This window comes from Conger conger, chromosome 4 (assembly GCF_963514075.1).
Source record: "Conger conger chromosome 4, fConCon1.1, whole genome shotgun sequence".
NCBI classification, from domain to species: domain Eukaryota; kingdom Metazoa; phylum Chordata; class Actinopteri; order Anguilliformes; family Congridae; genus Conger; species Conger conger.
Window position 1 is genome coordinate 32216638 of NC_083763.1, and position 18855 is coordinate 32235492.

General features: G+C 40.2%; 1 protein-coding gene across 1 annotated transcript; it reads left to right on the forward strand.

Moving 5' to 3' along the window:
• The first annotated feature begins 1787 nt into the window (after positions 1-1787).
• LOC133126258 (neutral cholesterol ester hydrolase 1-like) lies at positions 1788-18619 on the forward strand. The gene is made up of 5 exons (XM_061238287.1): positions 1788-2018; positions 10129-10357; positions 12310-12379; positions 12473-12644; positions 14978-18619. Exons 1-5 carry the CDS (start codon positions 1884-1886, stop codon positions 15593-15595), a joined length of 1224 nt encoding a protein of 407 aa, XP_061094271.1. The 5' UTR covers positions 1788-1883; the 3' UTR covers positions 15596-18619.
• Positions 18620-18855: the final 236 nt, after the last annotated feature.

Below are 18855 nucleotides of genomic sequence, written 5' to 3' on the forward strand. Positions count from 1 at the left end.
TAATGTATCATTAACCCTTTTGACTAAGCTGTTGTTTTGAGGGTACAGCAGGGTGCTGTGGGTCATCTCGATGGAGAGAGGGCAGCAGCGCTCGATGAAGACCTCCCGTGGTCATTGTGGAGTTCTTCTGGGATCCAGGAGAACATCCATGAGATCAGGCACTCTGCCACCAATGCCGTTTCCTGGGAGGGAATCATCTACACTTCGGGCAACTTGGTGACATTATCCATGGCTACTATCCACTGGTAACAGGAAATAGGCTGAAGATATCCACGACCACCATCTCCGTCAGAGCCCTGCTGCATGACTGCTGGAGCAGCAAACGTGTCTGGCGGTCTGGACCATGCTTATCTATGCAGGCCTTGCAGTGGCAGCGGCAGCCCTCTATGTCCTGCCTACCGTAGTAGTACCGCTGCCAGTCTCCATCCGTATATCGCCCACTGGAGGACTGGGGCAACTACTGGTGCCAGAAACTGTTACCATGTTTGTCTCCTGCATTGCTCAAGCATAGAGGAAGGTATGTCTTTCTGGCTCCTTAAACCTGAGTAGCCACTGGAGAGCTGTATGGTTCATCTGGATCTGGAACTCCCACCCCTGGAGGTATACACCCACGATGGATAAAAGTGATTAAAAGCAGCATATAAATGCATTCAGTCTACTCGTATTTTTGACTAGCGGCAATTATTTTTTGAAACTTCAAACATTTCTTACGAGCACGTTATTGCAGTCATTTCCCACTGCTTTGCATGATATATTGGTTTATTGAATCAATTAAACAAACACCCAGTTTCACACATAAGACTTTTGTTTCCTGGGCACAAGGCGTCATATGTGCACCTGAAAACCATTGCTAAAGGCTTAGTACATCTCTGGCCAGTTGCACAAAGCATCTTAAATTGAGATTTTGAATTTAGGGCTTAAGGAATTCTTTTTAAAAAATTAAAAATTGAAGAAATTAAAAAAGGTCCTTCACAACCAAAATATGGATAAGAACTTAAGATACCTCCAACTTGACCTAAACCACATTCAGAAGATGGCTGAGTTTATGTACATCGGTGAGGAGGATTAATTTGTATATGTGGAGTTTACTAGCTAGCGAACTGTAAGACTCCGGGCAATACACAGGCAGGCTGATGAGGAAGCTTACGTATGATCACCATGGCAACTGTAACATATTCAGTTCACAAATGTGGAAACAGCTTAGTATTTTCTCTACTCTAAGAAAGTAACTGTACATGTTTTGTGCATCAACCCTTAAAGTTAGGAAAAAATTAGACCTCAAGATTGGCTCAGCACTCTGAGGGCGGGGGGAGCAAAGAGCATTATTGAGATTGAAATTCTGAACTCTTGTCTTGTTCTTGTCTACTACTACTACTTATAACTGACTGTTTCTTTGATTTTCCTATGGTGCTAGCCAATGATGGAATGGACAGCATAGACATGCCTTACACCTCTAATCCCACCTCCACTTAAAATCGGTGTATAAAATATCATTCAAAAAAGAATAACTCAAATGAAAAAAGGCTAATTCTAAAGAAAAACATAATGCAAATGAAAATGAATAACAATGAATAAAAATAATTCTTTTTTAAAAGTTGTTTTCCTTTGAATTATACTTTTTATATAAAGATAAATCATAAAAAAAGACAAATGAAACTTGAATTGTTAAATGCACGAAAACGTGAAAACCATCAGAAAGGGAACTCTGCCTTTAAGAATTTATTGGCGACAAGGTACTTTTATTTTGAAGTCGCTAAGAGCCGCTGTGCGTCTTGCTGTGGCTTGTTTCACAGTGGCGCACCAACATACTTCCTCCGAATAAGATTTATTTCGTCATTCTACCGAAGTCATCTGCACAATAACGTGGACGGCACATTGTGGCAATGAAGCGGGTTTTTGCTGTTACCTGCTTACTGACAGCTGTCGCTTATTACATTTACATCCCTCTGCCAAGTACAATTTCGGAACCATGGAAACTGATGCTACTAGACGCAACGTTTCGAAGTGCCATACGATTGGTGAGAATACGGTGGTACAGCAATGGCAAACGTTAAAATTGTTGGGCTGAATAATGTGTTGTTCTTTTATTAAGTAAAATCGCCGTTTGGACATGCTGGAGACTTTAGATTTCTTAAACTGTGACAAGCTAATGATGTGGCCATTATTGTCTGGAATATTTCTATCAGTAGCATTGACGCTAGCTGTCTAGTTATCCAGTGCACACTCAGATAGCAGAATAAAAATCAGTGTCGTTTACACGAACATATAACTATATATAGATTATAGACAGACACCGAAAACACGGAAAATACAGCTAAAGTAGATAATGTTTGATTGAAGATTAGAGGGTATCAGCAATAGGAACTAATTACAATAACCATCTCAAAATGTGGCCTTTCAGATGTTTTCGTGGTTACAGGTGCAGCTGCTTTTTTTATATAACCTGTCGTCGCCTTTCACCCGGCTCCCTGGCCTCGCCCTCGTACTCAGTGCTTCTCCAAACAAATTTAATGTTAGTCTATTTGTCATAGAGAGCGGTGCCGAAGATTGTGTACGAATTCTTGACAAACTCGTTTCCGTCTGCAGGGCTGTTTGCCTGTCTTTTTCGTTGTCACATAAGCATTACAAGTATGCAAGGCTTTTATTTACCATTCACTCTTACTCTGTAAGAAAGAAAAAAAAGCTTAGACAAAAATCTATCATTAATTTGCATGAATTATGAATAAAGTATGATAACGTGAATACACCATATTAGGAAAAACAGGAATCACAAAGAAAATCCTAAATGTATTACTACAAACAGATTTCAGGATAGATTTGTAAATTACAGCGAATAAATTAGATTTTCCCTGTGATATTCCACGTGTCCATTTCATGCAGGTCTTGCAACCTGTTTCCTTTCGATTTGCATTTTTACACCAATGAAACAGTAGTGGCACATTCCAAATTAGCAGTTCTATGAATTAACTTCTGCTACATTCACAGAGTCGTGTTCATTTCCATGATCAGGCATTATTGGAACTGGACCAGAACACGTAAAGTAAAATTCGTTTTTACCTGAATTTTACGAATCGAAAATACGTTAAGAAACAAAGGTTTTATTAACGTTTGATTAGGAGAGTATTATGAGTGCATTATTGCCCGACGCCGTTACAACTCAGCTTTTGAATGAAACTTTCCGAACTTTTATGCTGTGTTGTCAGTTACGAAAATTACCGACCAAAGAATGGAGTGCGTCTTTTTGAACGAGTGTGTATTTTAGAAGGAGATTTATGGAACCCCGCAACAAGCACGAAAAAGCTCTCAAACTATCTGCTATTATGGCGACGCCATTTTTAAATGTGCGCTAGTCCCTTTACATTTTTTTTTTTTAACATTCATACACACACTCACACCGATGGCGATTCATTCACCCATTCATACACACACTCACGGCGACTGGCGGCCACGTCGCCAGTCGGGGTTGGGTGTCTTGTTCAGGGACACTTCGACACAGCCCGGGCGGGGGATCGAGCCGGCAGCCCTCTGACTGCCAGAGGACTGCTCTTGCTGCCTGAGCCATGTCGCCCCCCGCTAGTCCCTTTACATTTAAGACACATAAATGAGGCTTATGATGAGATAAATTGAATATTCAGTAGGATGACGTCCCAAGCGCGGAATAATCTGCGTTTGACAGATTAAGAGTTCATAGGCAAAGCTTCCTAACTTCCCACTTTATTAGGTACACCTATAAAGGCTACCAGGGCCGCATTTCCCGAAGCCATCTTAACGCTACGCCGTTCTTAAGTTATACCTTGAAGCTCTACCTTAACGTTTCAGCGTGTTTCCCGAAGCGTCCTTAGCTAAGATAGGCTAACTTCTGTAAGTGGTACTTTCGTAAGGTTGGTCTGTTCCACTTAGCTGTACCTTAGCGATGTTGTCAGCTCACTCTGCTAGTGGCCAGCACTGTTACGACCACTGAAATACTTAGTTACATCTCAATCTGTTAAGCAATATGTACACTGATAATTATACAGTTGTAGTTGGCTAATGATATTACTAAAATACCAAATTAATGGGACTGTTTTCATGGAAAGAATACAATTGTACATTACAAAGGATGCATGTTGCACTTAATTGACTTTAAATGATAGCTATTTATAAACTGACGATTTCCCACTCTCTCTGTGGGCTGGAGCGATGTTGAATCATAGTTCTTTCTTTGTTTTGTTGGACACCGTAGTCCTAAAACTGGAAAATAATTTCCATGCCATGTCTCTAACAATATCTCAATTTAGTTTGCTGTGAAGCTGTGGGACCGCTTCTTTCTTAGTTTTTTTTCTGGCACAGCTTATGTTGTTTTCATGTTGGTGCGTTTTGCTTGTTGGTGTGTTTTTATTTAAAACGTCAGCCAATCAGAGAAAATAGTGAATTACACCAGTAATGTGATGGTGCTTCTGGCAAATCAACTCTGATTGCAAAGTCATTTAAGGGACCATGACAAAGATATTAAAATAATGTCAATAAAACATGACATGCCAAAGAAGGCGTATTGCTAGGTGCCGTTGCAGGATGAGGTGTGATACCACAATCTGATACCACAAACCGTATACACAGCTGTGTTCAGGAAAATAGCAGTACAACATCTGTAACCTGATGAACCACTGTTATTAGTAGTAGAGATATTTCTGCATGGCAAATAATTAACTTGTAGATGTAGGAGTGTAATAGAAAAACAACAGACCCAACTGTCATGACATGTTGGGGCGTTTTCAAAATAATTGCAGTGTGGAGGTTAATTAGAGAATTCATTCATTCTTTGAAAAAAACAGGTGTCATTAATTGTCCTTTATTGAGGAAGAAGGGAAGCAAATGTTTCACACATTGTTATAAAATATATATCCTTCTGAATTGCTAAGTAAAATGGGCTGATCTAAACATTGTTCGGAGGAACAACGTCATTTGATTAAAAAGTTGATTGGAGAGGGGAAAATGTATAAAGAAGTGCAGCAAAATATAGGATGCTCAGCTAAAATGATCACAAATGCTTTAAAATGGCAACAAAAACCCAAAATACGCGGAAGAAAATGAGCAACTATTGTTAAAACGGATCGAAAAATTGTCAGAATGGCAAAGATTCAGCCATTCATCAGCTCCAGAAAAATCAAAGATGATTTACAATTGTAAGTGCTGTTACAGACGTTTGATCGAAGCTAAGCTATCAGCAAGAAGCCCTGTAAAGCACCATTGTTGAAAAAATGGAATGTGCCAAGGAACACATCGATTGGTCCATAACATTCTGTGGACTGATGCGAGTAAAATTGTTCTTTTCGGGTCTAGTGGTCGTCAACAGTATGTCAGACGATCCCTGGGTACTGAATTCAAGCCACAGTACACTGTGAAGACAGTGAAGCATGGTGGCGCAAAAATCATGGTATCTGGATGTTTTTCATACTGCGGTGTTGGGTTCGTACACCAGGGATCATGGATCAGTCAAAATACTTGAAGAGATTATGTTGCCTTCTGCTGAAGAGAAATGGCCCTGAAATTGGTGTTTCAACAAGACAATGACCCCAAACACACAAGTAAGCAAGCAACATCTTGGTTCCAGACAAAAAGGATTGAGGTAATGCAGTGGCCAGCTCAATCCCCCAACCTCAACCCCATTGAAAACTTGTGGGGTGAAATTAAAAATGCATTTTCTGAAGCAAAACCCAAAAATTCACTGGAACTGTGGAATGTAGTTTGTTCATCCTGTGCTGAAATACCCGTTTCTAGGTGCCAGAAGTTGGTTGACTCGATGCAACGCTGATGCACAGCAGTGGTTATGCAACTAAATATTAGTTCAATAATTTAAACTGAAGTTAAATCGTTAAAAATGAATTCAGTTTATACACGGTTGGATAATTTAGTTTGTAAGTTTTTAATTCAATTAATAAGTTCCCACCAGTCATGATAAATGCAATATTTTTAAGTATTCCTGCAGTGTTTTATTCAAAAAGAACAAAAAAAATGTATCTCATAACACAGTCAAGCAGTCACTGCATGGAGTGAATAATCACTCTTAGAAAGGTTGATTGGCCTAGTAACGTCGCACGTAGAAGCTATGCCTTAAGCAACCGCCTAAGGGATAGTTTGAGAAACACGCCTAGAAAAGTAAACAACTTTAGTAAGGTATACCTTTCAAGTCTTCGTAAAATGCTAAGAGACACCATTATCGGGAAACTCGCCCCAGGTTGTTCATGCACATATCTAATCACCAAATCATGTTACAGCAACTAAATACATAAAAGCATGTACACATGGTCAAGAGGCTCAATTGTTATTCAGACCAAATGTCAGAATGGGGAAGCAATGTGATCTAAGTGACTTTAACCAGGGAATGATTGTTGGTGCCAGACGGGGTTGTTTGAGTATCTCATAAACTACTGATCTCACAGGATTTTGACCTCCAGAGACTCTTGACTTGAGTCCACACAATGGTACAGAAAACAAACCAGTTCTGTGAGTGAAGTTTCCTTGTTAATGAGATCAGAGGAGAATGACCAGACTGGTTCAAGCTGACTGCAAGGTGACAGTAGCTCAAATAACCACATTACAACAGTGGTATGCTGAAGAGCATCTCTGAAAGCACAACTTGTTGAACCTTGAAGTGTATGGGTTAGACCAGCAGAAGACCACGCTGAGTTTGACTCCTGTCAGTTAGGAACAAGAAATTCAGGCTACAGTGGACACAAGCTTACCAAAACTGGACAGCTGAAGATTGGAAAAATATTGCATGGTCTGGCAAATCTCAATTTCTGCTGTGGCATGTTGATGGTGGGGTCAGAATTTGGTGTAAACAACATGCATCCTGCCTTGTGTTAATGCAGGTGGTGGTAGTGTAATGGTGTGGGGAATATTTCCTTCCTTTTCTGGCCACGGTCTACCCATCTTCCAATAGCTACTTCCAGCAGGATAATGTGCAATGTCACAAAGCACATGTCATCTCATGCTGATTCCGAAACAATGACAACAAGTTCAGTTTACTCCAATGGCCTCTACAGTCCACCAGATTTCAATCCAATAAAGCATCTTTGGGATGTAGTGAAACAGGAAATTTGCAGCATGAATGTGCAGCCAAAATATGAAATGTGATGCTATCATGTCAGCATGGAATGTTTCCAGCAACTTGTCAAATCAAGGCCACAAAGAGATCAGGCTGTTCTGCAGGAAACGGAGGTCCTACCCAGTACTAGAAAGGCGCACCTATACTAGGGCTTGGTATTTTACTTTAATGTGATAGTGGAATGTTTTCCAGCTCCCAAGATCGAATTGCAAAGAGATCTGTGTTCACATTCACTTCTGATGATGTATGTAGATCAGAGACAAGGCTGATCTGGGATAATATTCATGATTTTCTTGTATGCAGAGTAAGTCATCTGACCATTACAAGGCCATCAACCACACACAGTGTTCTATTAACAGACACATTCTAAACACACACGCAAAGCACTACAGGTAGCAAGAGCTACAGTATGACATCACATAACAAACATGGCCGCACCAGGAGGTATCCCTTTGGTAACTAGCTAGGCTGCAGCCCTACACTATATATTTTACCCATTTTAAGTGAAACCATTGAGGTTTTTCTTTTTTTAACAGCAGCTCGATGCATAAATGTTAAGTTTATTGAACTGATTAAATTTGTGCACCATGCCGGCTGAGATAGATTCCATTATTCTTGGTCAGACAGGTGATCCCAAAAGAGATTAAAAGAAGATCAATAAAAACATTGTGTGCCAGACAGACCAACTGCAGCCAGGTGTGAAGCCTGTTCTACTGAAGGGATTCAGCAGGGGCTGTAGGGTTGCTGCATACAACAGCACCCTGATCGCCTTGGAGTCACGGTCGCAGGGTGTTTGAGACGATGCAGCTTATAGAAGGTGCATCATCCTCTAGATCGCTTGATCTCCTGGGCCACCGGGGGGACGGGGTTGTCAGTTAACCTGGGCAATTGGAATTGGGATAGGGTGCAATTAGCTACCAAATTGGAAGAAAATGGGAAAAAATCAGAAACAAATAAAAAACTTGTGTTCAAAATTGGGTAAAGACATCGACAGGTTTTCCCAAAACTGCCCCCAGATGTCCTAAAGTGTCCCCAAATCTATCAAAATACAATAGATCACCAATACCTTCACACCTACAGTGTCCTACAAGAGCTGACTGATCCAGGTGCTCTCCTGGTTTAATTTCACTTGTAATCCACTGTGAAACTGACATGATTTTGGATGTAGGTGTCCTTGTCCCTGTTATTCGGCATTGATCTTCTCCTGCACGCCGTTTGGATGAGAGAAGGAACATTGTGGTTTCTTTTCTATCCGACATGAACTTTTGCCTAATTTTACAAATTGTATCACAAGCTCAGATCTGCTGAAAAGGGGAACCAATGCATGTGCACATGTCTGCAAACCAGGAAGCAGACCTTATTTATGCCATAATATAATCCTGAACCGCCAGTAAACCCATATGTGAGGCTGCACCTGTTACAGGAGTTAGTCTGCTGCAAGTTTCAAACCACATTCGATCCAAACAACAAAATACAATTAGCCCACTGAAGCAAAAACCCAGTCAAGGGCTCCAGCTAAGGGATACAAATGACACAATTCTCCAGAACCTGTATCCAGCCATCTTAGCATCTCCAAAATGTACTACACATGCCACTAGGGTCCCTAGGGGGCTCATACTAATGACTATCCTTGAACTCCAATATCTTTCTTTATGCTCAATCCCACCATATGGATCTCAGTGAGAGCCATGAGTATTTGTGTTACTGATGCATGGGCTGTGTCCGAATCAGCCTCCTAACTACTGTGTTCTCAAAGTATGTGTTGAGGAAATATTTCTGTCGCTGTTCCTCCTCGTCCCTTTTAGGTGGGTGAAGTTGTTCACAGCAGTGATGTTGAAAAAGCACTCAAAATAAAATCTTTAGTTTCAAATAAAACAGATTAATCTGGGGAATCAGTGTGCTTCGTGCAAGAAGCTTCAAGAGACCAGAGAATTCCAAAGTAACAGTAGAAAATGTCCTTTATGTAATATAGCTAACCAATCATCTGTCATACAAATATCACATTGTCTCTCTTAACCCGCTTTAATATTTTCTGTCACTCTATGACAGCTGAGCTGTCTTAAGCCCCCATCTCTGCAATGTCAGGTCGCCCGACCTGCAATCACTAAATGAAAACATTTCCCTTGTGAAGACGCACACTACTCGGCCCGCAATCAGAAACCAGCGTCATGGCCTTTTAAACTCCTGATTAAATGTGCTTCTTGTACTTTCTGTACTCTTATACACAAAGAGCTCTTGTACAGCTCAATATGTTTGAACATGCTCGCATGCCATTGTTGTTGAAGTAAAACGTTGAAGTGAAGTTATGCATCTTATTTATAAGAACCAAAAGGTTGTTTACATTCTTAAAAAGACGAACCAAAATAGTGTTAGTGTACTCAAAAAGTATATTCAAGAGTACAGATGGGTGATCCACTGATTTTCTTTTTGTTCCGGTGCGAATTAATACCAAGGCTGGTATTTCAGTACAGATACCGATTCTTGTATACATCTTTGTGATTGTGGGAAATGTTTATGATTTCTAGAGTGAAAATTGGTTAATGCACACATAAAAAATTACATTTGAATGGATTTGTATGAGTAAATTGCCAAAGATCAGACTCTTTGTTTTCTGCTTAATAACAGCCAGTGCTTGAAGTGGGCAATAATAAGTGATGGTACTCAAATGAGCAAAATCGAGAGGATGGCCGTCTCAGAATGGCCTGCCAGTCCATTATGGAACTTCCAATTTTTGAGCCGAACTCGTTTTGAAAAGACTGCTACATTTACAGAAATATACCATTGGGTCAAGGAAGCCATTTAACAAGGCTTTTAACAAGAGCTAATCTACAGTTTTGGAGCTTGTAAATCCCATCAAGTGGATACACACAGAATTAAATAATAAATGTATGTGAGGATCGATTTGCCCATCTCTACTCAATAGTAGGCAAGTGCACTGATTCGCTCGGGACCAAGGTGACCCTGAGCCTCTCCTTTCCTGTCCTCCTCCTCATTTCCTCTCCCCTCCCTTTTTTTCTCCTACTCTATCTTGTTCACCACAGGGAAATCTGGTCCATGACTTGGGCCTCATTCACCACATCCACGTGCTGAACTTTGCAGTGAACCACTTTGAGATGCAGGCCCCAGAGTCGAGCGAGGGCGTGCGGGTGCAGGATATGTCCTTAAGCGGAGTGCAGGTGCGACTCTTTGAGTCCACTCGAGGGGAGGAGGGCCAGCTGAAGAGGGGCGTGATCTACCTCCATGGAGGGGGCTGGGCCCTTGGGAGTGCCAGTAAGTGAGTGTGAGTGTGTATTCATGTGAATGTGTTTGTGTCTTCTTCTATGTGAGTGAATGTGTGTGTTCTGGTTCTGTGAACATCACAGTAAAGTGCAGAAAAAGTCTCCAAGCTGTGTGGAACAAATGCTGAAATTCCTGAAATGCTAGAACCACCCTGCATGGCACTAACAATCATACCATGGCCAGTCACCGTGCATGGCACCAACAATCATGCCATGGCCATCCACCCTGCATGGCACTAACAATCATGCCATGGCCAGTCACCCTGCATGGCACTAACAATCGTACCATGGCCAGTCACCCTGAATGGCACCAACAATCATACCATGGCCATCCACCCTGCATAGCGCCAACAATTATACCATGGCCAGTCACCGTGCATGGCACCAACAATCATGCCATGGCCATCCACCCTGCATTGCACTAACAATCATGCCATGGCCAGTCACCCTGCATGGCACTAACAATCGTACCATGGCCAGTCACCCTGCATGGCACCAACAATCATGCCATGGCCATCCACCCTGCATGGCGCCAACAATCATGCCATGGCCAGTCACCCTGCATGGCACCAACAATCATGCCATGGTCATAGTTGCTTAGATCAAATGTTTTGTCAGACAAATAAAACTGAACTCTTCACCATGTCTGCGCGATTTAGTTGCAGCCACATAATTCTGTTCATTAATAAGCAGGTGTACACAATAAAGTGTCAGTGAATGAGTGTATACATTTAACTGAAATGTAACTATAATTAAATAAAATATAAAGGTAATAAAGAAATAAAAGTAAATATTCCTGATCCTAAACACCCCACCCTCACTGTCACACCCACCCCAATATAGTTTCTTATACAAGCAGGATCTCTGACACTTTACTGTAATGGGTAACTCATTTACTCATGTAAAATAATTTAAAAATTATGTACAATGTGATTATAATAATGTCTAGATAACATATACAGTATATTGAGTAAAATATAGGCTGATTTCTTAGGTATATTGAGAAAGACAGTAAGACACAACATTTCAATATAATGCATCAAATTCCATTGGAATATCAGGCACTCAGAACGGGCAATCCAGATGCAAGACTCGGACTCTTTGTAATAAAAGTCTTTATTACCAGATAGCAGGTTAGACAGGTGAGGTTCAAAAGCCAGTAAACAGATACAGCAGGGATCAGGCAGTTTGTGATAGATAGTCCAGGCAATAGGTCAGATTTCCAGCAAACAGATGTATCAGTGGTAATCCAAAGAGTAGTAGCGGTCAGAGGCAAAGGGTCAAAAACAAACTGGATAATCAAACAAAAACACAATCCAGAAACAAAAGTCGAAAAACAGAAATGGGTCGAAATACTATGGGTCAGAATCAGACAGAAGGAACAAGCTAAACTTGTTAGCTAAACCAGCGGTCAGGGGCGAAACAGGTCGTAACAGGTATCAATCAGAAACCGCTGGAGAGTATGGAATAAAGACATAACAGTCTGGCAGGGAACTAAACAAACAAATTGGTTTAAATAACACAGGTAACAAGAGGGAATGGGAATCAGGTGGGGAAACAATCAGGAATTTAAACAGGTGAAACGAATGAATGAAGTGAAACGAACTGACAGGGTGGCTACGGTGTGCACAGAGGTAACAAAAACACAGAAACACTAACCAGAATGCAATACACTGAAAACACAAAACATAACATGGAATTCAGTACAGGTGAAAAATGACCTGGCCTACGTAAACATGGGGTAGTAATGAAAAACTCATTGTTACTCAAATTGTAAGAAAGTTCAAACAGAAACTGGTCTTTCTATCAATTAAGGACTAGTTTGTAGGATAATTCATGGAGCTACAGTTGTTGACATGGCTTATTTTGAGAGATAATGAACACACAACCGGGTAATTTTTGACCCACATATGCATCTAAGTCTGACTGTCTCTCTGCATATAGGGATTCGGTCCTATGACTTCCTCTGCAGGAAAATGGCAGAGGAGCTGAATGCCATCATTGTGTCTGTGGAGTAAGTGTGACTTATCCCAAAGATATTTTTAAACTGCTTTTAATGAATTATATCTGATTCCTTTAATGATTATTTTTGTCACATGTAAATTAGTTACCGGCTGGCCCCGGACGTGCATTTTCCCAAGCAGTACGATGATGCTCTTCAGGCCTCCAGGCATTTCCTCACTCCGGAGTTTCTGGACCGGTTCTCTGTGGATCCGGACCGGGTCGCAGTGTCAGGAGATAGTGCTGGAGGAAACCTGGCAGCAGCAGTAGCCCAGGAGGTAGGACCTCCAATCTGACTGACCAAAAAAAACAGCTCAAGCTAGTTTTTGAAACAGCTTTGGTTGACCAGCTTTTGACCAGGTCTAGCTGAGGTAGCTGGATTTTACAGTAGAGTGTACACATCCAGGAATCACACGGAACACACACGGAAGCAGAAGTGGATTTAGAAATGAACTTGTTGTGCAGTTTTGTTATTCTGAAAGAAGTGTGAATTTTGGATGGTTGTACAAGTACATTCTATAAGCAATGTTCAATAATAATAATAATAGGAAATAATAGATATTGTAAATAAATGTAAATATAAAACATCTAGTGATTGTAATGAAATTGATATGAAAATTGTGAAAAGGGTCATTGAGGGGATTTCTGAACCACTAACATACATCTGTAACTTATCATTCCAAACCAGTGCATTTCCTAACAAAATGAAAATAGCTAAAGTTATACTGCTGTATAAAATTGGGGATAGACACCACTTCACAAATTACAGGGCTATTTCTTTACTTCCACAATTCTCCAAAATTCTAGAAAAACTATTCAATAACAGATTAGACAATTTCATAGATAAACATAAATTACTTTCTGACAGTCAATACGGATTCAGATCAAACAGTTCAACATCACTGGCATTAATTGAATCAATTGAGAGAATTACTAACGCTATAGATCACAAACAGTATGCAGTTGGAGTATTCATTGATGTTAAAAAAGCTTTCGACACAATCAATCATAACATATTAATCAATAAACTGGAACAGTATGGGATCAGTGGGGTAGCATTGCAATGGGTCAGAAGTTACTTAAGAGACAGGAAACAATTTGTGAAGTTGGGTGAGTATTCATCGTCATGCTTGGACATTGCCTGTGGCGTCCCCCAGGGGTCAGTATTGGGTCCAAAACTGTTTATTCTTTATATAAATGATATTTGCAAGGTATCAAAAACATTAAAATTAGTACTATTCGCAGATGATACAAATATCTTTTTTTTCTGGGGGGTATCTAAAGGAGCTACTGGAGATGATTACTTCAGAAATGTGCAAATTAAAAAGATGGTTTGACACAAATTATCATTAAACCTAAGCAAAACCAACTTCATGTTATTTGGTAATTGTAAAACGAATACTCAAGCACAGATACAGGTAGATGGTGAAGACATTGAAAGAGTTCATGAAAATAAGTTTCTTGATGTGATAATTGATGATGAGGAAATCTCATATAAAACATGTACAAAATAAACTGTCAAGAAGCATTTCAGTACTGAGTAAGGCAAAACACGTTCTGGACCACAAATCACTCTACACTCTCTACTGTTCACTGCTTTTACCATATTTAAATTACTGCGCGGAGGTCTGGGGCAATACGTATAAATGTAGACTACAATCACTATCAATATTGCAAAAAAGAGCCATAAGGCTAATTCATAATTCTGGTTATAGAGATCACACAAATTCATTATTCTTAAAATCAAAAACATTAAAATTCACTGATCTGGTCCACCTTCTAACAGCACAAATAATGTATAAAGCAATAACCCGGCTACTCCCTGGGAATATTCAAAACTTGTTTTTTGATAGAGATGGGGGTTATAATTTGAGGGGAGAGTTAAAGTTAAAACATCTTTGTGTCTGGACAATGTTAAAAAGTTTTTGTATTTCAATATGTGGAGTGAAGCTGTGGAACGGATTGAGTGTGGAGCTAAAGCAGAGTCCAAGCATGACCCAGTTCAAAAAGTGGTATAAAAACATGGTTCACAAGGTACAAGGAGGAAGAAGGGCTTTTACAGTCACCAGGTGTTCTTACGGATTATTCATTTATTTGTTTATTACATTATTTATTTTCTATTGTTAATAGATATGTATGTATGTAAACATGTAAATATGCATCCCTCATTCGGTGTGAAAATTGTTAGCACAATCTATTCGCTGCACTCAGTCCCTGTACAAGCAAGGCCTGCTGTGTGTGCGCAAGACCTGTCGGCTGTGGCACAAAGGGACGGCAGTTTGATTTAATTTAAAATATATTCAAATTGAAGTCAATGTCGATCCATCGATTATTAATTTCTGAATAGTGGAGAAGGGGTAGGATTAAATCATGCTTCTTCCTACTCCTTTTCGGACATGTTAGGTTAATATTGTTTTTCTTGGTTTATTTTATTTTATTGTTGTTAATACTACTTTCTTTTTGATTTTGTCTTGTTATCTTAATCCTTGTATTTTCACATGTTCGAAATAAAGCTTTCATTCATTAATTCATTCATTCACAATATTCAATGCATCTGGCATTTCAGTACTTATAATAACCATAATAATACTGATTTTACCCTCTACTACAGCTAGCCATGGATAACACCACTTCCATCAAATTCAAGCTCCAGGCCTTAATCTACCCTGTGCTGCAGGCCTTGGACTTCAACACGCCCTCGTACCAGCAGAACCGAGATGTACCCATACTGTACCGTCCCCTCATGGCCAAGTTCTGGCTGGTGTACCTGGGCGGGGACCCCAGCTTCGTCCAGGCCATGCTGACCAACAACCACTCTGCCCTGGACCAAAATCAGGCCGCACTGGGCCGCGCCAAACTCAACTGGACACTGCTACTCCCGCCCGCCGTGAAGAGGCACTACAAGCCCGTGGTGCAGGCCCATGGGACAACCCGAATCGTCGAAGAGATACCAGCGCTACTGGACGTGCGAGCTGCACCCCTTCTGGCCGAGCGGGATGTCCTTATCAGGACCCCACGGGCATACATCCTGACCTGCGAGCACGACGTGCTTCGAGACGACGGGCTGATGTACGGGCGTCGTCTGCAGGAGGCGGGCGTGGACGTTACCAACGACCACTACGAGGACGGTTTCCACGGCTGCATGATCTTTGCATTCTGGCCGGCGTACTTCTCGGTCGGCCAGCGGACGGTGAAGAACTACATCTACTGGCTGGCCCAGAACCTATAGCCTTTTCGCCCTCTTCATCTCTCTATGTCCCTTGTGCCAGACGTATACACTGTAATGGCCTGTGTACTGCAACCTTTTATATATATTTTGTTTTAGCGTAGCAATATTTCATGCAATGCAACATGCCAATGCAATGAGGCTGTGGATGCCGATGTCCTCTGAGGTAGCATGTGTGTGTGTGTGTTTGTGTATTGGGGGGGCTTCAGGAAACACTTCAGGGGTGATACATTACTGTGTGTTTAGCACAGTCATCAGAGGAAAACTAAGGCTGTATGTTTTTAAAGGCATTCAGTATAGAATTGTTTGAATTTACTGAAAAAAGGCAAATTATTGATTTCATGGCTTGGGGGGGGGCATATGATATACTATATCATCAAACCTTGGGGGATTTTATGTAGACATGCAGCCACCAAAAATCCTCTGACATTTGGGTTTAATAATGCAATTTATTTATTTAAGAAGTACTATATAATGGCTCATTTTCCCTTAGAGAGAATTGTAGTAATGCATTAGAAGTAGATTCCAGAAAACAGACAATATGAAAGCTAAAAGTGATGTGTTTATGAGGCTATGCAAAACAAGAAGAGATCTTTCACAATGTTTTTCCTTTTATGAGAACACAAAGATTAACTTTTTTATGTGAGTTGAGTCGAAAGAATGGCCATTTTAAGAATGGTTTAAGAAAGGCACATAGCATATAGCCGTAGTCCACTTTGAAGAATGTTGAGAAAAAAAAGAAAATGTCCTAGTTGCATGGGGCTCTTTTAACGATGGCACTGGAGAGCATTCCGCAGAACTGCTGAAGGGTAATGCACATGGGACACCATACGAAAACAGAAAGGCTTTTGTTCTCCGCGTCCTTTTCCAGTTAAGATTTTGCACTGATAAAATAATTTGGCACGCATTTTCAGAATGGAACCCGCTGCTTTTTAAACATTCCTTTTCCCCCTCCTTTTGCACATATTATTTGTGTGTTCAATTAGCAAATGAGTATTATTTGTGTTAGGACTTTTGGTTGTAAGCTTAATACGCTGTGTTTCACACAACAATTACCGATTGAGGGCACATTTATCAAAACCCTGGACAAACTTCAGTTTTTTATCATTTATTATCAATATAATTTGGTCTTTTTGCTCCTGATATGAAGCACTTTGAATGTTCCCTGGTTTGAATTGTGCCATATAAATAAATATGCCTTGCCTTATGCAGGAATTTTTATTTTTCTTTCCAGTTCTATTACTTTGTGTTGATAAGAAGGGCACATAAATGTGTATCTTTTGTCAAGAATCCATTGGGCACAGATAAGCACTATGGATTGACCAATAATTGACACCAGGGGTAGGCACTGTAGCTGCTCTAACCATGAAAGTGCCCTGGACTGGATAGAGAACAAACACATTCTGTGTACACTGTGTATATTCTAGTTTGTCAATGTCAGGGTCATATACTTCAGCATGATTCCACCTCCTTTACTGTCACTTATGATGTCTGTGTTAGCACTAACTATAATCTGTTTCATCTGCTTGCAATACATGTCTGGCCGCCTCTGCTATGAAGATAGATTTTTAAGGTAAAGTGTAGTAAAATGGGAAAATGATTATAATAATTTGATCCCAGCTTGGAAAACACTGAAATGTTGTTGTTTTTTTTGGTTCACATACTGTGTGCCCTGCTTCTGTGCCTCTGTGTTTATGTACTCTACAAGATTGCTCTGTACTGTATTACAGTTGGCTCCAGAATTGTTGGCACCCCTGATGAATCTCAAAAAGTGTTGTAAACTCAAAAATAATTGTTTATTGACATAAACTTTATTTTCAAACATGCATAGAGCTTTATTCATGATTTAATGGAGCCAACCAAAGTCTTAAATCTTTCAAAAAAAAAATTTTTTTCGCAAAAGAATTCCCCACAATTATTGGCACCCCTGGTTTAATACCCCAGGCAAAGATAACAGCCAAAAGTATTTTCCTATTATTTGTGATAAGGTTAGAGAACACAATTGGAAGGCTTTTTGACCATTCCTCTTTGTGGAAGAATCATTCAGGATCATTGATATCTTTGGGATACCCCCTTCTTCAGTTCAGACCACACAGTTTTACTTAACCATTTCTGTGTGGATTTTCATGTATGCTTGGAGTCATTGTCTTGCTGGATAATCTACCTCAAGCTTCCTAGCAGAGGCAACCAGATTGCCCAGATTTCCTTATAATCTGCTGAATTAATTGTGCCATTGATCTTAAATGGTGCCCCTGGACCACTGGCAGCAAAACATCTCCATATTTGACAGTAGGTACGAGGTGCTTCTCCTTGTATGCAATTAATTTAGCTGCCAAACATATTGATGGTGTGTATGGCCAAAGCGTGTGACCATAGCACTATAATTCTAATGAGGTTTGGCAAACTTAAGATGCTTGGTTTTGTCAATTGTGCTCAGTTAGGGCTGTCTTCTTGTCACCCTTCCAAAGAGTTGGAAGGTATGGAGGTGCCATTTTTTTTTAGAATCTATCAATTCTTAGACTGAAATCCTTGCGTTACTTATGGTCTCCTTCACCATTACTGTCCCTGGGAATAATATGCACATGCATCCTCTGCCTGGTAACCATTCCGTGTGTTTTACTCCTTTCTGTTATTGCACTTACAGTGCTAAGTGGAATGTTAACCGTTGATGTATGTACCTATTACCCAATTTCTTATGGTCAATTACCACCTGTGTCTTCTGAATTGACAGGTCTTTGGCTTTTCCCATGCTGATGGTTGACAAAGGGATTTTGCATGCTTTTTATCTAATTTTTATACTCTAGTGAAACAGGAAGTGATTGAATGACGCAATATAGTTCACTTAGGCTGAGATTAACTAAATTAAAGTAAAATGCTATTGCCAATTTCACTTTGTTTGATTTTACTTACAATAATCGTTAGGGGTGCCAATAATTTTGTGGTTTACAGGAGATAGAAGACATTGAAACATGAGAGTAAATGTATTGAAATAAAAGTATATAGTTTCCTGTATGTTTGAACATAAAATATAGTCAGTGATCACTTTATTAGGTAGACCTGCACACCATCTTGTTAATGCAAATATTGAATCAGCCAATCATGTGGCAGCAACTAAATGCATAAAAGCATGCAGATGGGGTCAAGAGGTTCAGCTGTTTTTCAGACCAAAAGTCAGAATGTGGAAGAAATGTGATCTAAGTGACTTTGACTGTGGAATGATTTTTGGTGCCAGACAAGGTAGTATCTCAGAAACTGCTGATCTC